A 26,644-nucleotide genomic window follows, 5' to 3' on the forward strand; every position below is an offset into this window, starting at 1 on the left:
TACAAGATAGGTAGGGCATGAAGCTGGTAAGGAGTCTAATTCCACTGAGACACAAAGCCTGTAGCAGTGGGGCAAGCAGCGTGCTAGTACATGCTCAGACCAGTGAGTGCATGCAACGTGCCCCATTCTAAATCCAGCAAGCAGATCAGAGCCAGAGCAGATACTTAGCCTCCAGGATTTTGCATTTGATGCTAGAGATAGAGAGCAGAAGTTCCTTCCAGAAAACAGCCAAGATATACAGTTACAGAGACCAGAAAGGTTCGTGTGCTTAAGGTATTGACATGCAATTGGTTGCAAGAGTTTGTCCTGTTAGGCAGCGAGCTACAGCATGGAAGCTTCACATGCTGTCTCCAGCTATAAAAACGGGAAGCCAAGGGCTAAAAGCATATAGTGTTAGCACCACACCCCTGAACCAGTTTATGCCTTGAGGAAAAACATCTGCCTACAACAATATGGGGGCATCCTCTTATAATCCATCTTTATTCATAAAAATCCATGTATAAAATCTTCTGTTTCCTTTTACAAAAGCAAAGGCAGATGAGCCTACTCAATCTCTAACCTCCATGGACTGATGGTCTGACACTTCCCCCCCACCCTGTTCCTCCCCCTTGCTTTCTCCTCCAGTCCATGTTTCTTCATGCTTCCTTCACTTTCAGGTCCAATTCTGCACTTGCAAAGATGAAGTACACACACACAGAGGAGATGGAGAGGTGGTGTGGGCTGTGCGTGGAATGCTCTACAGGCGCTTTTTAGTAGTAGGTCTCTCTTTCCACCCAACCTAAAAGGAAATGTAAGGAGGAGTTAGTCTTAAGGCTGACACTTAAGTTCACAACAGCTACTTTCAGGCTCTGAAAACTTGCACTGTAATCCTGTGCTAGAAAGGGACCCGGTCATATAACAGAAACTGTTTCCAGATCATTCATGTGATGCAGCTTTCAAATCTTGTCCTGACTTTCTAAAACCACCCAAGCATTGGTCTTCCCACTTAGTTCAGTGTATTGATACTTCCATATACTCAAGGAAGAGACAGAGAAGGACAGTGTCCTGAATTTCAACCAACCACACTTCATGTTGGAAACATGGCTAGCAAGCCTCCACGGTGGAAAGAGCTGCCTTGCAGCCCACTGCAGAATAAGCAGCTCAAGCTGGGCAAAGAAGGGAAAACAGCAGTACACCCTTATGTGGTGCTTAGTACCAGGGGGTCCCTGAGAAGAAGAGGTGGGGAAAGAAACAGACCAACAACACATGCTTACCACCAGGGTTGCGTCTGATTATGAGCTTTCTGATTTCATCATAGAGGAATATGAGGAGGGAGTACGGGAAGGCACAGAACCACCAGGTTGGCCTGTTTGGGAGAAGAAACAGTGAGAACACAGACAATGGAGATGCTTTTTGTCTAGCGGAGCTATGAAACGATGGTACAGAAGAATGCAGATCTTGAAGGCAGGCAAGCATCAGCTTGCCAGCATCCCCATTCCCACAAGACTGTGGCTCAGTGAGAACCCTCCAGGCCAAGAATTACCACCTTCTTGCTGCAATAGGTTGATCCACTTTTGGATATTCATTCCAAGACAAAGTGGGTCACAGCATCTTTGTTCATCTCTGTACCAGCACCTCCCCACCTACTAATCCAGCTACATTTCCTCTCAGTACATGTAACCTTTGTACCCATGGCCTTGCTCAAACTGCACTGGTTTCCCTTATGACTTATAAGTGTTATCATCCAGCTGCCGCAGGCACTGGGCAGATGCCTGCTTTCTTGTTAGGAAATGCTAACACTTCAAACTCCAAACAACGCTTCTGAATGGAACACAAAACATACCAGGAGTTTTTGCCATCAGGATTTCATGATAGTTAAGTGACAGGACTGTTCAAAGTTTGTTCAAGACTAAACCCTGCCATGAAGTTTTGCAATGCTGTTGGGCAACAGTCAAGATGCTGGCACTCTCTCAACCATTAGGAAAGTTACTACGCATCAACAGATCCATCTGCACTCATGGGGTAGCCTGTTTCAGAAGACTTTGTGCAAATTCTTTGGAAGGCACAAAATGTCATGACCATTTAGTAAAGAAGAGATACTTGGCTTATGTTTTCTAGCCAATTGAATTGCTTTCTTTGGAGGTGCAGTCCCTTACCCCTTAGAATACTACCATATAAGTACAAGAGCAGCTGCACCACAATACTAATGTAGAGGTTATGTGCTAGTTATTAAGGGAGAGTTTGCAGTTCAGTGCCCCGTAAGTATTCCACAGGCAGTAAAGGAAAGCAAATCTCCAGGGTGTCACACTGTGACAGAAGTTTACTCATTCCCTCTAGCCCGAGTTCTTCTGTGTTAAGAGTTGGTTTCATGTTCTATAAATCAGTAAGTACTCTTAGTCATTTCCCCACTTAACACTATTGTTCCGTGCTGCAGCCTGTTGCACAAGCAGCAAGATACAACTTACTTGAGAGGGTACATCCTTAGAGCAACATCCATCCCAGGGCAGTAGGACAGAAAAGCAGCTAGAGCAGTCTCCTCAAAGAGACCAAATATTAGGATCTTGTTCCTAGGAGAAGCAGGAAAGCAGTCAGGGACAAAATATTCTTGAGAATAGCATGCTAAAGCTATTACCATATGGTTACCATATGGTAGTGAAGGGAGACAGGCATTCTGTTCTGGGCCAGTAGTTCACTAGATGGGAACTATCAGGTGATCCAACCTGACAGCTCAGCTATCTGAAGGGTCTGTTATGACTCAAGAGAGCCTATTGCACAATAGTACCAGCTGTCAGTTGTCTTCATCAGAAGTTCAGAAAGCAGCTGGGATTCACCAGATAAAGATTTCAGCTGCTTTGCCACCACAAAAAATTACTGTGCTGGAATATCCCCCCCCCGCCGCTGTCATTTGAGGTGAGCTAGCTTCCCACTAACACCACTTCATTTTGGCTCAGCCTGGCAGACTGCAGCAGATCATACAAGACATACTTAATTCCTCTTTCATCCATTATCAAGGCACAAAACTGCTCAAGACTTATATACCAAGATGTCCAGTCACTGCTGGGATGAAGAATTAGAATACCATGCCCTGAAGACCCACTCTAAATCCTCCAGATAGCCCTACTTACTTCATTCCCTGCTGGAAAACAGAGTTCCTTCGGGTCTTACAAATAATCAAGTCTGCCCACTGCACAACCACAATGCTGACAAAGAAGGCTGTATGGCAAGTGAATTCCACAATTTTCCTCTGTTCGAAGGTCTGAAAAAAAATAAAAAATTAAAAAAAAAAAATATAAAGCAAGAGCAATTTGTTTAGACATGGTGCCTTTACTCTGGTGTGGACACACAGAGTCCAGCAGACATCAGTTTTCTGGCTGCTGGGCTCTGAAATGTGCCTCCAAACATACCCATTGCTGTCCATAGCTGTCTTCAACATCATTGATCCATCGGTCATCCCACTGAAGTCTAATTCCTACAAGCCCAGAAGGCCAGAACCCGTTCTCTGCCATAATTACAAAATAGGTGAAGAAACCTCCAAGGGCCTGGATCATACCTGAACAGATAAAAAGTGGAATAAAACTGATGAACCAACTGCTCAGTGCAACTGTAACAGAAAGCAGTTTGTTGGAGACCTCAACCACTTTCTAAAGTTCAGTCTCAAGTGACAGTCATAGAAGTAGTTCACAGTAACATCAAACTCAACTGCAACTCTTTTACTGAGCACTTTTTGCTCCCAACTGTGTACAGAGTTACTTCTGTTCTGCTCTGTGCTACGAAGGACAGCAGATAAAACTCCCTTTGTAGTCTCATTTAGCCTCACCCAAACCAACCTTTGCAAACAACAGTCAAGGTTCCCAAGCTCTGCTGCAATTAAGCATGAGCTCCTATCCTGCGAACTGGGCATGTCTCTGTAGTCGCTTTTAATCAAGGCTCCTAATGCTGTGTGTTTAGGGATATGCTGGAGAGAATCCTTTACTTCTAATTAAACTAACAATGAGATCTATGTTCTTGCTAAACAAGTCTGAACCAGAGGAGAGCTGGTTGTCAGCCAGCTCCTTTACAGCGCTACGCAATTAAATAAAATTACTGTGAAAGCAATTCAATGGATCACACTGCACAAGCTACCGCTATGTGCTGTGGGGGCAGAATCAGAGCAAGATCTCAACAGCCTGAGGTCCTGGTTTATGCAGCCCAAACCTCAACCCTACCAAAATAAGCAGAACAGTCACTGACTCAGGAGGGCGCATAACCCTTGCTACCACTAAGCCCAGATCAGTGCCAGAGAAAACAAACCAGCTTACCAATCTGCCCATAGGCCATGCTGATCAGCCTTTCATTCACCAGCTTGTCTGTTTTGGGATTTCTCGGCTGCCTCTTCATGATGTCACTCTCTGCTTGCTCATACGCCAAGGAGATAGCAGGGACCTTTGGAGATGGCATAAGACTGTTGTTAGAACCACTTCTGCTTGACACTGTACATAGCCATCCCTGCTTCACATTTTTTTTTGCCTGAGAAAGAGTACTGCCCCAAACCCCCTAGATTTAGGTGAGAACCTCCCCACTCTTCCACCCTCCCCATTCTATCCTTACAGACAAGGAAAGGATGCTCAAATGTGATGAGCCAGTAAGTATTCAGTTGTCATGTATAATATAATATCATGTGTTATAATCTGAGCACTAAAGAAGACTGCATGTTAACATTTTCCTTCTACTTTTTCTTTTTTTAAAGGGCAATAAAAACCCACATTTCTTTTTGAGAAAAAGAAAAAGAAAAAGGCATTCACCATGTCAGTGCCCAAGTCAATGCAGAGGATGGTGACTGTTCCCAGTGGGAGGGGTATGTTTGCAATGATGAAGATCAGGAAAGGCGTGATTTCAGGAATGTTACTGGTCAAGGTGTAAGCAATGGACTTCTTCAGGTTATCAAAGATCAGGCGCCCTGAGGCAGGGAAAAGACAAACATAACCCTTGCTTAGCAGAAGTAGATCACAGGCAGCTTCAGTGCTAAAAACAAGAATTAAAATGCTACTGCAATAAACTGGAGAGTTCTTATGCGCTTAAGGGCGCTCTACAAGGCAGCAAAGCCTGTGCACATCAAGCATGTCATCACCTATATGAGCTACTATTTTCTGGTAAATATGACAATCCTTGTACGCAAGGTTCACTGCATACAACAGTATGATACTGTCTTGCTTGCTGGAGATCAAGCAAGAGCTCTGAAGGCACCCCCTCTTCTGCTCCTCTTAAAGAGTTATTACTAGTGAAAGGAAAACATGTCAGATCTTTGCCAGAGATGACTGCAAAGCCATAGTGACAAGTCAGAGCAACAAAGTAGCTACTGTCACCTAATTGCTTCCCACTGGAAGCTATCCTGAAATGTAGTGCTGGCTCCAGGGAAAGGGAGATGATTTAAAGAAGGGAAGTCCCTCTCCCTCCTTCAAAACACTTGTCATGGAGGCAAGATTCAATAGAGACAAACCCTGCAGGAATTTCTATTTCAGAAGGAATCAGTAACATTGCTGACATGCCCCACAAGCTTTTAGACACAACTGCAGTTATGAACTCACCTTCTTCAACCCCAGTGACAATAGAGGCAAAGTTATCATCCAACAGAATCATGTCAGCTGCCTGCTTGGAGACATCCGAGCCAGCAATACCCATAGCAACACCAATGTCTGCTTTCTTCAGGGCTGGGGAATCATTCACACCATCACCTGTGACTGCTACAATGGCACCCTAGTCACAAAGAGAAGAAGGCAAAGATTGGAAGCCTTTATATAACATCTGGGGGTAGACAAAGTTTGTCTTCCAGGAGATGAAGCGTACAGAACATTTCACTGTTATGAAGAGACAGCTGTTTCTCTTTGTCCTCATGCCACACCTTTTAGGTTCTTAAATCAGGCTCATCAGAAAACCAGAAGGCAACACTGTCTGGCAATTTATTTGTGTATCTAGAGATTTTTCTGATAAAGTCCTTGGTCTCCTGTCTCTTACCTGGCGCTGACAGCCTTCCACAATTATAAGCTTCTGCTGAGGAGATGTCCTGGCAAAGACAATTTCTGTATGGTGAAGCAGGATGTCATCCAGTTGCTCACTAGTCATGTCTTTTAAATCAGAGCCATGAACAACACATGCCTTAGCATCCCTGCAATCAAAAGGCAAGATGATGTTTTACGTCAAACTAAACTTCCTCATTAATTGTGTTCGTCCCAAAAAGCTATGGCTTTTCAGTGCTCTGAGTAAAGATCAAATCCCTGCTGTGTCCAAGTAAACACCAGTCCAGGTAGCCTCCACATGGAAGTCTGATGCTCCAAGTTTAATGACACGTGGGCAACACAAGGCAGAAGACAATAAGGCAGTATCGAACAACAGACAAACCCCATATACAATTTAACTATTTCTGTGGGTTTGTTTTTTGTTTTTTTTTTGCTTCTGTTTTGTTTTAAAGCATCAAGGCATGCATGGCTTCTACCCTGTTCCCTCTTAGTATCCCTGCAAGAAAGGAATCCAGGGCACAGGCAACTGTCTTCTGCAGGCAATCTTTTTTCCAACAGACTGATCTACGTTTGGCTCTTCAGGGAGGTCATGCTATGCCAGTTCAGTCTATTTTACTCTCCTCAGCAACAAAAGCAGATGTTATATTTAGACTGGTTTGGCACCCTGCACAGTGGAACAAAATACCACCTCTAGTCCAGTATACCATCTCTTATTGGTCAAGGGGACTGTCACGCAGCCAGTGACGTCAGGCAGTTTAGACAGGGAAATTACTTCCCCATCTTTACAGACTGCTGTTGATACACTCAGTCATACAGGCTAGCAATCACCAGCCTGCACTGCCAGGCTGTGAAGTTACCTTCAATAAAAGGGAGAAGTCAGCCACAATACTCATCTTCCCCCAGCATCCCACAGGTTGTCTCTGTTCACAGTTTAAAAGCTACATGGCACTCCTCCAGCCCAAACACAGGCTGGGTCAAGCTAAGCAACAGAGACAGACCAGCCTTCCTAAAACAGCCCTCTTATGCCAAAGCACGCTTTCTTAGGCCACCTCAGTTCTGCACTAGGCCATGACAGCAAGCTTTAACCCCTAAGAACTCCATTTTCGCACTTATCCTTCTTGTTGCTGGTCAGTAGTTACTATTCCTCCAGCCAGCCCAAGTCCTGCTCTGTTTGCCCACCTGCAGTCAGACCCAGCACAGCCTGAGAGCAAGGGCATGGAGTCATCAAGTTCACATGCAGTGTTTTAACTCTTCTCTCAACAGTTTAAAAGTGTTAAGCCAACTTTACTTTTTGTAGTCACTATGCAAACTATATGAGCTAATAAATAAGTTATTTCTTCCTGCCAGAATTTTCTCCACAAACTTCTAGGTTATTTTACTAAAGAACCTTGATTAAGTGTTTGTTTGGGAGGGACAAAAGACAACCTCTACTAGAAAAAACTGAAATCACAGGAATGATACACATTGTTTCAGGTCTGCAGCCTCACTGCTCAAAATAGGCCCCAGATAGCCGTCTGTCTTCCCCCATGCCTCTATCTAGCTATTCCTTTCTGCCCAGCACACAAAGCTTGTACTCTCCTTCCAGTCACAGAGTTCTTTCCCCCAACTTGGGGACAGATCATAGGTAGCTACAGCACTGAAAAAGGAAGAAACTGATGGGAGTTTTCCATGTAGGGCATACTCCCAACTACTTCCCAGGCGTAAGAGAGACATACATTCAAGACATCGTTGTGCATTCTTCGCATAACTCATGTAAGATGTTGAAGAACCACAACATGCTCAGCTAGCAGAAGTCAAGCTCTTTGTGTCTGAGGAGGGATGCTAAGAGATTACCCAAGGCAAGGAGATAGGCAAACACTTAATCCTTTGAATAGCTTTAGCTTTCCCCCATCAGTACCTTGGGTTGACCTGGCTGACAGGAATGTTGAGTCGAGCAGCAATATCTTCCACCGTTTCATTGCCTTCAGAGATGATACCAACACCCTTGGCAATGGCTTTGGCTGTGATCGGATGGTCTCCAGTAACCATGATAACCTAGAACACAGACTGCTGTGAAAGCCTTGCCTAGAGCAGCACTGCTCAACAGACAAAATTCTTTCAGGATGAAGAAAGCATGCAGCTCCTGTTCCATAAGTGAGCCTTGGCACACAGCAAGCCTGAAATACAGGCACACATTACTGTGTTATCTATTTAAGAGAGACAGATAATCCCAAGTCATCCCAGTTCATTTTCCAATTCATGCTTTTTGCTCCTTCATCTTAACACTGTGGTATGTACAGAACACACCTGAGCCAAATCACACACTCTAGGACACCAGAGCACTGGCAGACACCACCCTCCAAGTTTGGAATCTAGCTTTTTGCCTTTTTTTTTAAATTAGTAATATACAACCACTTGGCAGTGAAGCCTGAAGTAGCACTGGTTAGAACTTGACCAATAATTCCCTTCATCCATATTACAGCCTCTTACAGATTATGTAAAGCCCTTCGTAGCCACAGATTTAAAGCAAAGCACTTCTCACAGCCCAAGAAGCAGCTACCTTAATCCCAGCACTCCTGCATTTGCCAACAGCATCCGGCACAGCAGCACGAGGAGGATCAATCATAGACATCAATCCTACAAAGCAGAGTTTTTCTACAGGAAAGTTTACTTCATCTGTGTCAAACTGGAAGCCTTCAGGGAACTGGTCATCAGGCAGAGCCAAGTGACAGAATCCTGCAACACATCAAAACCCATGTTTATTCTGTTCCTACCTATTAGGAAGCAGATAGAGTGAACACTTATTGCTTCTACAAACAGCTGAGCAACAACAACAGGACAGTGCCAGAGGTTTAGCCACGGCTATTGAGACAGCAGTCATGCTTATATTCTGATAACTAATAGCTGTTGCTAGGTACCCAGACAAAGCACAGTTCACATGCAGTGGAGAAAGTCCAATATCATATAACCCCATGGAGATTGAAGGTCCTAAGTATTTTACTTCATTTTGAACCAGGCAACCCAGCTGCTAGGCAAGACAAGACCCTGCAGACTGCTTTTTAGATTAAAAGGCAAAAGGCAGGGTTGCTCCTAAAAGAATTGCTGAAACGACCTTTCTTAACACTATGGTTACACTGCAGGAATGAAGTACAATGCTCCACCTAGTCAACGGTGACTGCACAGGAGTGCAAGGAACAAGTCTTTCTATGATTTAAGCTGTTTTTCCTTACCCAATACTCTCTCCCCAAGTCCCCCCAACTCAAGGTAGGCATTCTGAAAAGAATCTTTCATTTCCTCATCCAAGGGTTGCATTTTCCCATGAATAAGAATGCTGTCGCAGCGATCCAAGATCCTCTCTGGAGCTCCCTTCATCACCAGCAAGTAACGAGATTCTGATGGATTTGCATTCTTGTGGATAGACAGCTAGGACAGAAAAAAAAATAAAAATTTTTAGACATGTACTGTAAATGCCATGAGTAATCACCATTACTTAATGCCTTGGAACTACAGTAGATCAAGGCTGTGACTTTTTGCTCTTCCTTTCATCCAGTCACACTTTACGGAATTGTGCAAAGTAAGGTACATCTACATAGTATTTAACTATACCATAGAACCACAGATGTAAGAAATGCCTTTAGAATCTTAGTTTCACCTGTAAGATTGCTTCCCTGTATGTCACTGATACTCCCAGATCAGTGTTCTTTCATTCTCTGTGCACTATTGCTGCACAGGTGGGAAACATGTCTGATCTTCTAACAGCTGACACCTTAGTGCCAAAGCAGCTCCAGAAGCTCTTACACTGGAGCTAGGCATGTTTCACCAGTTTAATAGACTAGAGCAGCATACAAGCAGTAACAGCTAGATAAGATTCTGATATTAAGATTTTTGAAGTGATCTGCTCACAAAGTTGCTTAAGCACTTCACAAAGTGTTTCCCTCAAGAGAGGACATGCTTACCTGGTACTTATTGGTAGAGTTAAACGGTATTTCCACCACTTTGGGATATCTTTCTCTCATTTCTTTGACAGAACCACAGCACAACTCAATGCATTTCAGGAGTGCAGATTCAGAGGCATCTCCTGCTACCGCTCGCTGAGGAAAAAAGAGAGTTATTAAAAGGTGCACTCCTGTGAACTCACCACAGAAGGCACAACATATCAGTAATATATATTTTTAAAGAACATTCATCTCAGCCCAGTCCCAGCTTCTATACAAGAGAACAAGCAGACAATAGGAACAGCCTAGGAAAGCTTTCTGGTCTTCCCTCTTCTGATTGAAGTATCTGATCCTGCTCAAGCTGTAGTTACTAGTAGACGGCTAGACAGAGTGTCTTTCTTTCTAGTTTCATTTCCTCCAGGCATTGTAAATCTCCTAAAGTGTCAGGCCTCAGAAGAGATCAAGTGTGGCAGAAGCCTCTAGTCTGAAGTTCCTTGTGACTTGTGAAATTTAATCTCACTACCATTAATGCAAAAATGGGGGCGGGGGGGAAGAGAGGGGAAGAACAGGGCAATTGTTTCTTTCAGGAACTTACCTTAAGAATTGGTACATTTTCCTGGTTGGCCTGAAACACAGCACGGTTGCAGAGACCTGCAACTCTAGACAAAGCAGTCCAAGTAGCTGAACTCTTGTCAAAGGAAGCACCTGAAAGCAGAGGAAGAGTGTGATCAACCAAAATAAGCTACAAATTCAACACTCTAGAAGAGTAACAGCAAAAGCCTTTATCACAGAAACAGGAGATTCACCCAGAGCCAATTAGCACACTACAGCTACTTCATTTCCTCATCTCTATCTTAAATAAGGGATACTAGATCCCCCCTTCAGGTTGTCTCATTTTATTAGTCACCCAGGAACTAGATGGAACAGCCCCCGCAGGAACAATTTAAGCACAGATGCTGCTTTTCCCAAGCCTCTTGAATTAGCTTCAAGAGAGATGAACAGTTAACTGATAAGTAAACGTATTTTCCATGAAGAGAAGCCTTCTATGTTTACTTCTACTGCAGCCAAGCCAACCATTTCCAAGCCAAAACTGAACGCTTCCAAATAACACCTTATTTTTAGCTTATTACTTAGCACTAATGTTGAAGATTAAAATCAACAAAATCAGCTTTAAGTAGTTTGGACAGGAACAATGTTTTGAGGTGACTGGTGGAGGGGGACAGGGAGCAGCAGTACCACTGCAAGAAGGTAATGCCAGCCATGTGTTGCAAGCACAACCTTTCAAAGGTAGATGACAGCTAGGAGGCTAATTAATTTGGTTGTACTAATCATAGTTTGGGAGAGACAAGTACCTCTTAACTTTACAGCATGCTGAGATTTCAAGTTCTTTACCAAGAAGTTCCTTCAAGAGACTGGTAAGCCTTAGAACCACTTAATTCATTACTACCATAATCATGATATTCTAGGAAAGCCTTTGGTCAAGGGTAGCTGTTTACCTCAACATGGGAAGCTTCAGCCCACATCCCTGATAATGACTTGAGACTGGACAACACCTCTCCTGTGCACCCTTTCAAAGACTGCCTGCATCACTGAAGAGAAGTACATTTTGGCAGAAGTAATTCAGTACTGTGAAGTACAGAATAGCAAGCCTGCTGTGTATGTAGAAATAAGTGGTCAGCCCCTTATCGTAGAATGGCTTGGGTTGGAAGGGACCTTTTAAGCCCATCCTGATCCAATCCCCTGTAATTGGCAAGGTTGCCACCAATAAGATCAGGCTGCCCCCAGGGCCCCATCCCAACCTGGCTCTGAACACCTCCAGGAATGGGGCATAAAGATCTGCTGGCAGCGGTGGGATTCAAGCCCACACACCCAAAGGGACTGGATCCTTAATCCAGCACTTCACATAGCTCAGCCATGCTACCATTTTTTTTCCTCCTTTTTACTTCTGTAGTCAGTTAAGGATTAAACCATATGCATTTAGCCTTCTGGCTTGTCTGGGTCACACTAAATGAAGAGGAATTGTCTTGGGCCACATCCATAATACAGTTAATGTACCAAAAAGTGTACAGTTAAAGTAACAAACTTCTGATTTCTCATTAAAACAACAACAAAAAAAGAGGGTAATAAGAACAAAGCTAGCAGGGTGGAAATACATAGATTAAACAGAACTGTAGCATAGTGCAGAAGTTTCTACAGGTTACCCAAAGCCTTTCAGTGCTTATTGTAGACTGTATTAAAAGCCTCCTGCAACATGAACTAGAGCAAGCAGGTTCTTACACAGAAGGCTTTATTTCAAATGAGATGCCTCAAGTGCAAAGAGATGATCTTACCACTCTGGTTCTCTGTAGTATCAGCCTCATGAATCTGATTGTCAAACCACATGTGTGCAACTGTCATGCGATTCTGTGTCAGGGTGCCTGTTTTGTCAGAACAGATGGTGGATGTGGAGCCTAGAGTTTCCACAGCTTCCAGGTTCTTCACCAAACAGTTCTTACGAGCCATACGCTTGGCTGTTAGTGTCAGACACACCTGGAGACAAGGAAGACATAGGTTGGATGTGCAAGCACACTAATGCAGTGCTACCCAACTCACTGTTAGCATGGAATGACAACCTCCTGTGCCCTGCAGTGACTACCTAACTATTTTGCACTGACAAAGTGAGCACAGATTGCAGTTTTTAGACCCAGCTGCTGGGTTTAAATGACAATTCCTTCTCCACAGGATCTCCAGAAAAGGACTTAAAAAGTTTCATTCTCCTGCTTCTCAGTGGATTAGAAAGGAATTAATGTAGCTTGGACTAAGATTCTAGTCAAAATCACAGCACCCTTATCACAGTGCTCTTAAAATAGGTGGAAGCATGCCTTGTACAAAAATAGCTCAAAACAGCCCGGGAGACTGGGTAACAGTTCAATGATAAAGGAAGCAAGCAGCCCCAGCTACCCCTCCTCTCCAGATGCTTACTCTCAGCAATTTCAGCCGCTGCTCTGCAGCTCAAGGCTGCATGGAAGCCTCTGCCTTTGTCCATCACCATCTGCTACAGAGAAGCACAACCAGACACTCTCTCTGCCTTTCAGAGACAAAACTTAGAAGAATCTCTGCCAGAAAAGACAACAGAGAAACCTGCTGGATGCTCCAGTGGCACATGCATGTAGAAACTCCTATCAAAAGTACCGTGGGAGAGCCTGTCACCACCACAGAGAGGGGGGAGGAAGACAGCTCTAGAACTAGCCTTGCTCACTTAATTCTGCAATTCCAAGCTTCTGTGCAGGCCTAACTCAGAAATCCACCGTCACTAGACGAACAACTGCAGCATTTGATAGTCATCTACACAACTAGTCCAAATACATTTATAAAACCTAGCCCTGTACACTCACCACATACAATACCTACAGAACTTCAGATTCACCTCTGTGAACATCCACTGATAATGAAGCACTCCACTTCCTGAAGTACCACACAGGTTACTCATTCAAGTCACTCTTTTTCCAGCTTCACTCACCGTTACTGTTGCGAGCAATCCCTCAGGTACATTGGCAACAATGATCCCAATGAGGAAGATGACAGCCTCCAGCCAAGTGTACTCAAGGATAAGTGAGAGGATGAAGAAGCTGACACCAAGGAACACAGCTACTCCAGTGATGAGGTGGATAAAGTGCTCAATCTCCATGGCAATGGGAGTCTTACCCCCTTCCAGTCCAGATGCCAGACTGGCAATACGGCCCATCACAGTGCGGTCCCCAGTGCTAATAACAATGCCACGGGCAGTGCCTAAAAGAGAAAGAGGCTTTAGAAACGAAAAACATTCCAGAAGACACACAAATGAGCTTGTTTAGCTGGACAGACAGCTTTGTAAGATTACAAAGGTCCAGTATAATGCAGGTAGACATCACAATGGGCCAAGGTCTCCCACCACAGCTTTTATGCTCTCCAACAGGAGAGATGTATTTGGAGATAAGGGCTACACAGTCTTCCCGCACAACTAGACATGCAGCGTGCTCTTTTCCTTCTCCCCAGAGAATCAAGAATCCACTTGATTCAAGTAGCAGTTGCATAGGGAATTAAAGAGGGAAGCAGTCTTCAAGTAGACTAGGCCTCTGCTTTAAAGGAGGGAAGAGGACACTCTCTCTTTCCAAAGCATGGAAAAGATGCTCTGAGCTGCAACACAAAGAGGACCTATCACCATACTTGGAACTGCAACAGATGTTTTGCTGGAGATATCTGAAACTTCTGGTTTCTGCAGCAACTACATTATTTGCTCTATCTCTGCCTAGCCCTCTCATTATGGTATCTGCAATAAGGCACCCATGCCAGAAGATGCCCCACACAGCTCCTCTTCTGAGAGAAAGATGGTAAAACAATGTTTCTTCGCCCACTGTACAGTACTGAGGTTGGAACGGGCAAAGCCTTTGCTGGAAAGGACAAGCCTGCTCTAGTAGGAATGGGTTACAAATATGTTGTGTGTGTATCCAACCTTTGCATTGCTTTCCCACAGAGTTAATTCCCTCATGTTAATACTTTAATTCACCAAGACAGACACATACCTTCCACACAGTTGGTGGAAAAGAAGGCAATGTTCCTAGTTTCCAGCGGGTTCTCATTGGAGAAGTCTGGAGACCTGGTCTGAGGCTCTGACTCACCAGTAAGTGAGGAGTTATCCACCTGCATGGAAGGAAGTGCTACTTCATACACAGGCAGAAAATTGATCCAGCAGCGAAAGCCACTGAAGCACTAGAAAGCCCCTGCCCCCCCTCCCCCCCCATCACCTTCCTCATTTACTCTATCATTCAATCCACTCACAGCACAGTAGACATTCTTTGTTACCAGACTAATTTATGAAGTTTTCAAACAATCACTGCTATACCTTGCAACCATGTGCAGATATGATCCGAAGGTCAGCTGGAATTCTGTCTCCTCCTTTCACCTCTACCAGATCTCCAACTACAACACCTTCAGCATTTATGCTCATCTTCTCACCATTTCTGACTACAAGAGCTTGCTGAAAGACAGTAAAGAAACAACCCATGTCACAAGCAACTCTTTTAAGGCGTTCGAAAGATCCAAGCATCTTGAAATAGTTCTACTGTGGTTCTAAGGAGGTTTCTACTTACACTAACATGCTTATCTCAGACACATCTTGAGATTTAAGAAAGAGCTATTTTTGTTTTCTTGACACCAAAATTCCTTGTTGTTGCCAAGGTGACAGCACGATGGTTAGGCATGATACAGATTGTCCATGAAAGAATCTAAGTTTTAGTGCTTGTTTATCTCACCAGTTACATATGCTAACAAACCAGTGCAACTCACAGGGTGCCTGGATTGGCCTTGGACTATTTGCATAATTACTTTGAGCAAAAAGAAACATCTCCTTCAATATCAAAAGCTAGAAACCCACACTAAGAACCTGGCAGAACAGACATCTTGTCTCCTAAAAGCCAACACTTTACACTCACAAGCAGGCCTTTTGCAATTGAAGCTCATCACAGTTAATAACCCTGAGCAAGCTTGGCGGGTCAAGGAAGTTTTCTGTACCTGAGGCACCATGTTCTTGAAGGACTCCATGATCTTGGAACTCTTCGCTTCTTGGTAATATGAGAAACAGCCAGTAATGATAACCACAGCTGCCAACACAACGCCTAGGTACAGCTACAAGGAGCAGAAAAAGTGACTGAGAGTAGGATTTACCTCAAAGGCTTCCAGTTTGTTCAAGTAAATGGCTGGGTATTTAAGTGCTCTATTACAAAGTATGGAGATAATTGCAGTCTCTGTACATTTTGTACACAAAGGCTATCCACAAGCCACTGTTATTAAGACAACGTGAAGGAAGTCAGCTGCCCATTTCATTATGTGGAAGCACTCCAAGACATGTTAAGTAGGGGAAATTCAGTGGGTGAGCTTATGGAAAAAGCTTCTGGACTGAATGATTAAAGGAAGCTGATACACTTTGAGCCACAGACAGGCTGAAGAGACTGAGGTAAGAGACATTTTTACTTACGTTATCAGCATTTTGCTCTCCATCCATCACACTTGTAATGCCATAAGCCAGAAAACACAGAAGGGAACCAATCCACAACAGGAGTGAGAATCCTCCAAAGAGCTGCCGACAGAACTTGACCCATTCAGGAGTGGTGGGTGGAGGTGTAAGGGTATTTGGACCATCACGAGCCAAAATCTCAGCTGCACGTGCAGGAGTCAAACCCTAGAAAAGAATTTGTTTTTAGAGGCATCACGGCAAGACTGACTGAGGAAAGTAGCTTTGAATTTGTTCATCTTCTGCTTGATAAGGGATGCAGAGTCCTACTAGGAGAAATAAGGGGACACTAATAGATAATGGAAATCTGTAGCAAAGCAAACATGCAGCAGAGAATAGGATGTGAAAGCTGAATGCTAGAAGGTGAACCACAAAACATTGGAAACTACTTGAGGAGCCTGCAAATCACAGGGCTACAAGCACAGGAGGGCAGGACAAGGTGGCTAGAGAAGCAGACTTTGATTTCTGAGGAACAGACCAGTGCAATCTATTCTATCAAATTACGGAACAAGTGAAAACTAGGATTATAAAGATGATGACACTTTGGACAGGCTTTCCAGGAAGTTCAACTTTTAGAAGCCAAGGTCTTCAACAGAAGTATGTTAAGTCTCCTTTGCTACAGACAGAGCAGGTTTGCTGCTAGATGCAATCCACCAATAAAACATGTTAAAGCAAACATGAGCAAAGGTGAAAAAAAAAAAAAATATCACTGCAGAGCTTCTGCACTGGCACTTGAGGTTAGCCAGGATATCTGCTATACTTCTTACTATAAAAGGATAGAGTTTTAACCACTACTAGTCATTATTAAATCTTTGGTCATGTGCTAACTCACTAGGCTACATCTGCAGTATAACAAACATTTGCCTTTATTACCAGCTCCTATGGGGGGGGGGGGCGGGGAAATCCAAGGATCAACTTGACCTTGGAACAATTTGGAAGCAGATAACAGTGACTTTGTTAGAAAACAAAGTCACTAAAGCATTGCAGGCAGGCTATACAGTGAAAGGAGGAAGAGGATTATTTGTGAGCTCAACAAGTCTCCCAAAGCCTGGGAAACTGGAAGAGTAGAGATCAAACAAACAAGTAAAAAAAAAAAAAAAAAAAACCCAGACCACCCAGGTTTCCCATTGTGAAGTGCCCTGAATTTGAGTAGTCCCAGCTCAGGCAAGGAGAGAGAGAAAAAGTCTACCTACCCGACTCAAGTCTGTTCCGTATTTACGATGAAGTTCATCAAGGCTGAGCTTGTGATCATCCTGAAAGACAAGCAATAGATGAGGGAATGACTGTTGAGCAGATCAGTCAGCATGAGCTCAGCAACTCCCCCCTCACCAGGTTTTCTATCTGCATCATTTCAGTGAGATAGAGATTCTTTCCAAGGAGGAGATAAGCTAGTCTTGCTATCTCATTCAGCAACTCAAAGCATTCTTATGGCTATTTGGGTACAACATAACAGCTTTTTAAACAACCTCTGATGTATCTCAGTGCTGTCTTCATGCTCACAGAAAATTCTGAACTCACAGTGATTTTTTTGGTGTTTCGCTTCTTGAGTGGGAGGTAGGGGGACAAAGGAAAGTAGCTAGGAAGGATGGAAGGTAGGAAAGTACAGAAGATTAACTCTGTAATTTCACAAATCTTAAGCAACACTGCCAGCTTAAGCAGTGTTTCTTCCCCACCAAAAACTCCATTTCACAGCCAGGCTATTTTCAACTAGAAAAAAAGAACTGATACACAGCAGTGTCTCACTAAACAGTGACACTGGAGGGCACAGACGCTTTAAGCAAGCTTTGCTACCAAAGAAAAACTGAACTTTGTTGAGCAAGTTTTTTAGCAGCTCCTCTCTCAAACAAATGAGAGGGGAAAAATAGAGAGCCCAGACCCAATTACAGAGCACAGAAATAAAGCCTGTATCAACTGTATGAAGATCAGATCTAAGCTGGACGATGCTCGTACAGATGAGTAACATCATCCAGCATTCACAGACAGAGATGGGAGACTCCTATAGTCTCAAACATGACGAGAAGGAATAATACTGAGGTCAGTCTGAGCAAAAGCCAACAGTAAATGGAGCTTTACAGATCCAACTCCACCATTCCAGCTGGAATGAAAACAGCAGTCTTCCCCATGTGACAACACAATTAAGGTTGCATTGCTGCTATCCAGACAATGCTTGCCTGAGTGAGGAAGTGCAGGTAGACTTTGCTGCATGTAATAGATAACCAGGGACTTGCATTCTGCCTCAAATGCCTTTTGAGAAGTGACACTTTCAGGGCCTACTGCATGGTCAACTTGATACCAAAACACTTGCAAGGTGTCTGGCTTGGAGACAGAGGGAAGAAGGGAAATCAGCTTTCAGTCACACGACGCTGGCAGCTCCCCAGCACTTTTATCTTTCAGTCATGAGGCATAGAACTTTGGGAGCAGTGAATATTCTTTTAACCGTTCATTCTACACTTTACAAATCTTACCATTGAGACTTCCTTTTTAAGCTCATCCATGTCCCTCTCCTTCGCCTTTTTCTTCTTTGTTCCATGTTCTGATGTAGCAGTAGGCTCATACTTGTCTCTTCCAGCCTGTAAGAGACAACATACTACTGTTAAGAAACATCTACTGGTGTAGGAATTCACTGTATCTATCAGCTACATACATGAGACTGCCAGGTAGACAAAGCAATTTATAGTTTTGTTTGTTTTAAGATAAACCACTTCAGCAAAAACAGTAAGTGAGCTAATCATCAATCACTACCAGCATTGCTAATATACAGACTGTAGACAGACATCTAGCTAGAATGAGAGCAAGCCACATGCTATTCCATCAGCCTTAGTGAATGAGCCACAGCTCAAACAGCTAAAGACCTTTCCCTGAGCACAAATGAATGTTCCTTTTATGCATGAACTCCTCATCCCCTTGCTCAGTCTTCTACACCCTCCGGCAAGGAGCACCCTAACAAGTGAAGATAAAAAGTGGTATCTCCAACATATCAAATTTGAGGGGTAAGTTCCAAGCACTTTCAATTCTCAGTTTGGCACATTAGCTGGGCTGTTATGCAGTGAAGATCTGCTTTCAATTTATGGAAATTTGTCCAGCAAGAATAGTATACAAAGCAGTAACACACTACCACAGACTCAATCTCTGCTCAGTCCTGCTTCAGCCTCAGACAACTGATGATCTGCTCAGTGAAGTCCCATTATTGAGATGGACTTATAATTCACATCACCTATGATTTACTGAACATGAAATCATGCAGAGACTTAGATCTTGTGACAAAAAGGTAAACAAGCATCCAAAGGCAAAGAAAGCAGGAGGCAGCAAATACAAGCATCACTTAGACAAAAAACAAACTACAGGAACTTTGACACTGTCAGATACCAAAGTCAGGCACTAGCACAGCCTCAGGGAGCAGTTCCTCCTGTGAATATTGCCCAAGTTTCCAGACCCTCTCAAGCCTCCGAATACTGTTTTCCCTTCCCCACTGCCTAGGACCTATAACACCCTGTCAAGTTTTAGGCAATGACATTTTCACCCAATAGGACTTCTGAGAAGTATTTTGAGATGAAACAGCAGTTAGCAGCAACACGGTCAAACCAGTAACAAGACAGAAGAGTTGCAAAGGCACTGCTTTGCTCCTCACACAAGCATCTCAAATCACAGATTGGATCCCCCAGAGTGGTCTGCACATGGACTACTGTTAGGAGTCTAAGGACTGTCCCGATCAGTAACAAGCACAGGAAATTTTCATTATTAGTTACTGCAAGAAAAGCAATAGACAAAACTAGAAGTGAAACTACACTAAAAATAATTTTCCAGGAAAGAAAAAGTCACAGCTTCTTTACAAAACCAATCAGGCACATCTATGCCAGGATTTTAAGTGCTCTAAGCAAGCACTGGGTGCATTGTACTGCAGCCATGCCCATCCACTTCACGTGCACAGAAATCTCTCTTGCCCTTTTCAGTAAAGGCAGACTTTGCACCCTTCATATACCTGCGTGCAGCTACAGAGCTGCACAGTAGAAACAGTTTTAACTGAGTAGAAAAGTCTGTTTGCCACCTCCCAGCCAGGAAAAGGGCACACAACCGCAGACAGTCAGCATTCTTGACATTCTCTTCCCTGTACCTAAATTCCCACTGCACTATTTCACAAAGGAAAAACCCAAAAGCCTCAGAACTTCAAACAGGCAGCGCTCACATTCCAGCATCACAAGAATTTGCCACAGGGCAACTCTCAAGTCACCGTGAAAATTCCCTCTTTCCTTTAGTTTGAAGGAAACATCTTTGAACGCTGAAGTTCCAACAGTCCCACACAAAACACATGCTTCTTGCTCACTTCAAGAAGATAGTGATTATTAATGAGGCTGGAGAAGCCAGGGCCTGGCCTAGCATCACAGCATCTCTGCCTCACCCCTTCCCCACCAGAAAAGCCTGACAAGGTCTTAAGAGGTGATGTGAGCACCAAGCCTACTGGGGCAGCAGTGAACAGCCTGAGAACACAAGAGTCTTAACTCCAACATGAAAAGGCTCACTGACTTTGTTCAAGCATAGACATCCTTTAAAAAGCCTCACTGTGAGCTGCAGGGTGGGTATCTGCAAGAGCCCAGAGTATCTTCTCTTCCCTTTACTACTGCATCCCATCCTTAGACAGAATCCAACCTAGTAACATTGGTCTCAGCTCTCACTTTAGGGTTTTATCATTGTGAATCTGAACTTCCTGCCCTGTCACTCACATGTGACCTTGAAGAACAATCACAGTGCTGCCCATTCTGTTCCCTATGGTCGGGGCCACTGCACCGTGCTGGCAAGAGGAAGCTCATCAGTTCAACAAAGACTGAACAGTGCTGGCCAGCAAGGGGCCCATCCATTTCCCCCCACCTCCTTTAGTCAGAAGGTGTCCCTGCTCTCCCCTCCTTTTCCTGCCAGACAATGAGGAAAGCATATGGTGCTCCCGACTTATCAAGATGCAAGCACACGGCTTGCACACAAAGGAAGGTCTGTCTCATCAGAAATGTCACCTCTGTTAGTTCACTTAGAGGAATTCTGACTCATCAAAATTGCCACATAGAAGAAAAACTTTTTTTCTTCTCATGTATGACTTTTTCCATTGGCTCAGAAGGAACGTTTGTAAGTACCAGGGTAACGAGTCCTACGCAGCCCCCAGCAACCCTATTGTCTTCCAAAGGCAACTTCTATGTTTCCACCTGGACTAACAGAGCCATTCATGGCTTGTGTTCTAAACAGGAACGGGACCAGGAAACGGGAGGGGTGCAAATCAGCAGATGAGTTCATGAGTACCCTATTCTAACATCGCCTAATCCAACCACCAATGTAAATGCCAAAATAAATTAAGCAGTCTCTGGAGGCCTGGATTGTTCCAGTATTTATGTCATTACAATCAACTGTGCAGAGCAAACAGTGAAGTTACTGTCTTGCTGTCTCATGAGACAACCTTCATTAAACACACCAACCAGATGAGCCATAGCAGTGACCACTCCTACCACACCACAAACGCTGCTTCATGACCCCACATAACATTAAGCAGAGGACATGAATGCTCTCTTGGAATCATTCCTCCTGCTTTCACCTCTGATTCTTCACCAAAGGTCTGCCTGCCAGAGCTGAGCAGTGTCTCAGCATGAGGATAACACAAAGCAGCTTTTACTTCACAACCTGTTACTGCTCATCATGAGCACTTCTCACTGGGATTTCCACAAGCAGGTGGCTGGTTCCCAAGCTACGGGAGAAGTCCTCCTTCCTTACTATGAGTGGTGAGGTGCTGGAACAGGCTGCCCAGAGAGGTTGCGGATGCCTCATCCCTGGAGGTATTCAAGGCCAGGTTGGATGGGGCCCTGGGCAACGTGGTCTAGTATTAAATGGGAAGGTTGGTGGCCCTGCACGTGACAGGAGAGCTGGAGATTCATGATCCTCAAGGTCCCTTCCAACCCAGGTCATTCTGTCATTCTGTGAAAACAAAGCCAAATCTTGCAAGGGCTCCTCAGGGTTGAAAGCAAGCCACAGTTTTCTATATAGTGGGACAAGTATCTCCACTCCTTGTGGAAACCCACGTGTAGAGCAGGCTTCCCAAATGCCAACAGACAGCTGAACAACCTGCCCTGTTTTTCACTTTCATGTTATTCTGTGTTACAGGCATGTCATCATACAGTTCTTTGCCTAGAATATTAAAGCATCTTTACCATCACATTGAGACATCTCCAGTGTTTGTGAAGCACTGGGAGATTAATGGGCTGGACACCAGCTCCTTGAGGAGCTGGTAGCTTCAGTAACCCCTTGCTGACACTGTGCAGCATGTCAGGACCCCACTGTGCTGTGAGAGGGCAGCTACAGGCACAAAAGACTTGTCAGATTTTTTTTTACCCATCATGCTGTTTTGAGAGTGTGCATTGACTAAGCTGGGGTTTTCTTTGGCACCCTTAACCGTAGAAATAAAGAGACGGGGAGGAGGAAGAGTAATATTGATGCCTAAATTATTCCACATAAGGATTGCTTTGATTGGCATGGTTTCCTTTCAACCAGTGCATTACACCTAAGCAGGATTCAGGCACTAGTGCCAATCCCCAGAAGCAACCTACAGCAGGCAGTAATGTGTGACAAGGATGGAGAGAAGCACTTCTGCCTGCAGACAGCAATAACATCTAGCCAGCTCTCCTCCCTTACACACACACACACCCAGGCAGCCCAGGGCCCTCCCACTAACATCTGAAATGACACAGCATCAGCACAGCAGCTCACACACACATACACACACTCAACTCTCCCCCCACCCCCAACACTATGCTCTCATGGGAAGGAGCTTCCTTTTTGGGCACCCCAAGGCAGGACAAGAACACTGTTCAGCCCAGCAGTCACACCCTACTTTTCCCCACAGCCTGTCTCTTTCACATCCCTGTTTTTCAGAGGGTCCCCATTGCTGCACACTCACCACTAGATGAGAGAAACCTTGTGACTTATGGAATAATGAAGCAGTGTGTGGCTGCATCAGACTTCCCGGCAGTACACTTCAGCCTTAAGCCAATTGTTTACTATGCACGGAACTCACGTAATGCGAAGTGAAAAATACGCCTTCTGTATTAGAAAGCAATTGTAACCCCCTCAGTAAAGCCTAAATCCCAAGACTTGTTGCACTGCTAAGTTGTAAAGATGATTTAAAGCACCCATAAGACAGCATCAACCCCACCCCCCCGTGTTTCATTCCTCAGATGAGATCACCACGCATGCTGCCTGTTGCTCACTAGACTGAAACACATTATGCTGGGGCAACCAAACTGCAAGAAAGCAGTCCCAAACCCCCTTCACACACAGCCCCTTCTTCCAAATGGCCATCCTTGCCCTTCTCCTATTTATGCAGGCACTGCCGTTACTCCACGCTGATAAGGACAGTAGAGGTGTTTGAGAAGCACTTGGGAAGCACACAGCACCTCTATTTTCCACCACCAAGGATGGAAGGACACAGGGCTGCTGCCCCAAAGCACCCCACAGCCACAACTCTCCACACAAGAGCGGAGAAGGCTGGGACAGCTCTGTTTCTAAGCAGCTGGTCCAGCCATTCCCCTGGCAGGCCTGATAGCTCAGCTGGTTAGCATGCAGGGCTGATAACACCAGGTCACACGCTTGAGTCCCGTGTGGGCTATTCTCTTTCCACTCCAACAGCTGGAACCAATGATCCTTATGGTGCTCTGTGATTACGTCCAACCTCGAGCTCCTGCTCAAGAGCTCCAAACATTTAAGCAAGACAGAATCTGGACGGAGGGCTTCTCTTTATTCCGGGCCATAACATGGAGAACGGAGGGCAGGCAGGCAGGCTGACACAGTCCTTGCACACACACCACTGCTGCACAGCATGCCGGGAGGCCATCATCTCAATTAACGGGGCACGCACGGTAAGTTCATGCCTGATCGCCTTCCTTATGCCATCAGCTCCTGTCTGCCCTCAACACCGCTAACTCTGCCAACTCCTTCCCTCCGGGGCCCTGCGGCGGCAAGGAGTCTAAAGTACTTCCACCAGGGCCAGGAGACGTCGGGGCAGCCGCACTTCCCAGCGCGGCTCCAAAAGGGCATCAGATAACACCGCCTGCGGGGAACACGCCCGTTCCCACACCGCCCTCACCTGCAGCCCCGCGGTGCCGGCCGGCTTCACGCCTCACTGCGCGGTGAGGGTCCCCCCCCCTCCGCCCCGCGGCCATTTCCAGCGCCGCTCGGGCTCCTCCGCCCTCGGGCAACGCCCGCGGGAAGCCGCCTCCCGGCGCCGGCCTCAAGCCCGCGCCGCCCCCTCGGCGCCCCCCGGGGCCGCCGCCGCTTCCTCCCCCAAACCCGGGGCTGAGCCGGCCGGAGCCACCCCACCGCCCGGCACTCCGCCTCGCGCCCGACATGGCCACCTCCCTCGCCGCGCTTCTCAAGACAAAGCGGAGCCGGCACAGACAACGCGGGCCGACGGGAGCCTCCCCGCCAGTCATCCCGACGGCGGCCCCTGAGTTTCCCGCCCAGGCACCCCGCCCGGCCGCTCACCCCCTTGCCCATGGCGCCGGGCGTGCAGGACACGCGACTGGCAGCGAGGAGCGGCGCTCAACGACGCCACGTGGCTCAGCAGGTGCCGAACAATAGCAGAGCCCGCCGCTCCGCTTTCCTCCTCCTCGCCTCTCCCGCCGGCTCCTCGCCGCCGCAGCTCCGATACAGCACCGGCTTCCCGCCGGATAAAGTCCCGGCCGCCCCGCCCCGTCCCGCCCGTAGCCCGCCCCTCCAAGCGGACCGTTGGGGCGGGGGGTGGTGCCGGCTTGCCCACGTGTAAAGCAGGGCTCACCTCGGCCGCCCCAACCGCGCCCCACCGAGGAGGGCTCGGCGCGCCGCCGCGGGCTCCTTCCGGGCTCGGGGTGAAGCCGCCTGAGGGCGCTGCGCTGCCCCGCTCCCGCCGTGTTGGCGCTGCCGCCGCCGCCATGTCGAGGCGGTGAGGGGGGCGGTGGGCGCGGCGCTGTGCCGCGCTCCGGTTCGTGGCACTGTGTGCGCTGAGAGGCAACGCGGTGAAGCCAGGTACGGCCACAGGATCCTGCTCTGAGTGCATCACCACGGTTCCCTTACTACTTATATCTGCCACATATAGCCTGCTGGGGTGACACGGTGCCCCGCACCTTCCGGGGTTACGAGTTTCTTCTGCGTGTAAGAAGATGTGTGTGCACTCGCCAAAACGGGTTTAAAGCGTTGTGATTGCTGCAGGTTGTGGCCAGGAGCCAGTGATGAGATGCACAGTGTATTTCTGCGCTCCGCTGCTCAGTGCCTGGCTGGGCAATGGTCTCATAGCACCCTTTCCAGTTGAGCACATGGGAGACATGGGCAGATGGAGAATCATAGAATCACAGAACCACAGAATATCCCAAGTCGGACACATAAGGATCATCAAGTGCAACCCCCTGCTCCATACAGCACTACCCAAAATCCAAATGCTATCTCTGAGAGTGCTGACCAAACACTCCTTGAACTTCAGCAGCTTGGGGCCATGCCTACTGCCCTATGGAGAGGAACCTTATCCTAATCCCCAACCTGACCCCTCCCTGAAGCTGTGGAAGAGCGTTTGCTCTTCTATCTTCATGCTCTGACAAAAACAGTTAGCTCCTGCCCTCGTTCTTGTCAGCTCAAGAACTCGCAAGACCCTGTGGTGCCTGGTAAAACCCAATGAGGAAGTGTTTGGGTGGCCTGTTCCCTGCAGGAAGCTGCAGGACTGAGGAGGGCCCTGGGCACACGGAGCTAGCTGGGGGCAGACAGGAATGCTCTTGCAGAGGGAAGAGCTTTCATTTGGATAGGTGCTTTCTGGGTAAGCAAGAGCTGAAACTCCCCATGGCAGGAGAATAAGACTGAACTCAGCTGTACACATCTTGGACAGGAGCTTTGTCATCCAACTGTTTGTCCATAGACCTGTGTGATGGGAAGGGATGCTGCTACAAATTACAGTTTTAAGGGCTTTTGGGGAGCGTCATACCACTGATGGAGCTCAGTCTGGTCGTTGTCCCCAGGTCCTGCTGAGGCATTCCTGGTACAGGACATAGTGAACTTTAAAGTAAAAACCTGCAGTGAGTTCAGATGTGATTTCAGATGGCAGGGAAGCATTTCAGAGACATGTTTTTGGTCATCTGCAGAAGCTTCATGTTAAGCTCCTGCTAATGATCTTCACTGGATCTGGCAATGGTTTGACAGCTGCAGAGACTGAAGCTTTCAGTTCACCTAAAAAAACCCCAGGTATCTGGGCAGTTGTCTCCCTGTCAAGCTGCACCATCCTGTCCCCAAGACAGAGCCGTTATTTTGCTCCTGTTACTCATCTCTGAAGTTTTCATTCCCTTGAAAGTGTTACCTCATGGTAGAAGTTGAAGAGAAGGGAACTTTGTAAGCACTAGGAACTGGGTAGAAATCTCAGAAGCTAAAATCACTTATTTGTTTCATTTTCACTCCTTAACAACAATTCACCATGTCAAACCAGTTTCTTTCAGTGTGGCTGTGAAGCATCATCAGTAGAACACTGAAAGAAGACCTCCAGACATCTTCCATGTGTAACAGCTGTGATCTGTGCAGTACAGCTGAGCTGGAATACTATGAATGTGTTCCATCTTCTGCTTTGGGATAATTGATGAGTTGCAATCTCTTCCTGATGTAAAACCAGAGCGATCAAATGATGCTATGAAGTCTCTTCCAGGAGAAAAATGAGGCTGAGTTCTCTTTTTTGGCAGTGACATAAAAAGAGG

General features: G+C 46.0%; 1 protein-coding gene across 1 annotated transcript; it reads right to left on the reverse strand.

Annotated features, from left to right (window-relative positions):
* Positions 1–453: 453 nt before the first annotated feature.
* ATP1A1 (ATPase Na+/K+ transporting subunit alpha 1) lies at positions 454–24,579 on the reverse strand. The gene is made up of 23 exons (XM_042809759.1): positions 24,426–24,579; positions 18,380–18,484; positions 17,108–17,167; positions 15,879–16,082; positions 15,416–15,529; positions 14,748–14,882; positions 14,428–14,545; positions 13,386–13,654; positions 12,217–12,415; positions 10,482–10,591; positions 9,908–10,042; positions 9,182–9,374; positions 8,512–8,687; positions 7,870–8,006; positions 5,971–6,121; positions 5,544–5,712; positions 4,761–4,915; positions 4,278–4,401; positions 3,384–3,529; positions 3,105–3,235; positions 2,445–2,546; positions 1,254–1,345; positions 454–778 (listed from the first exon to the last, which is right to left on the reverse strand). The coding sequence occupies exons 1-23, from the start codon at positions 24,435–24,437 to the stop codon at positions 750–752; spliced, it is 3,066 nt and encodes a 1,021-aa protein (XP_042665693.1). The 5' UTR covers positions 24,438–24,579; the 3' UTR covers positions 454–749.
* Between the last annotated feature and the right edge of the window lie 2,065 nt (positions 24,580–26,644).

Source organism: Centrocercus urophasianus, unplaced genomic scaffold (assembly GCF_019232065.1).
Source record: "Centrocercus urophasianus isolate 14NV4802_14NV808 unplaced genomic scaffold, USGS_Curo_1.0 seq_12, whole genome shotgun sequence".
Taxonomy (NCBI): Eukaryota; Metazoa; Chordata; class Aves; order Galliformes; family Phasianidae; genus Centrocercus; species Centrocercus urophasianus.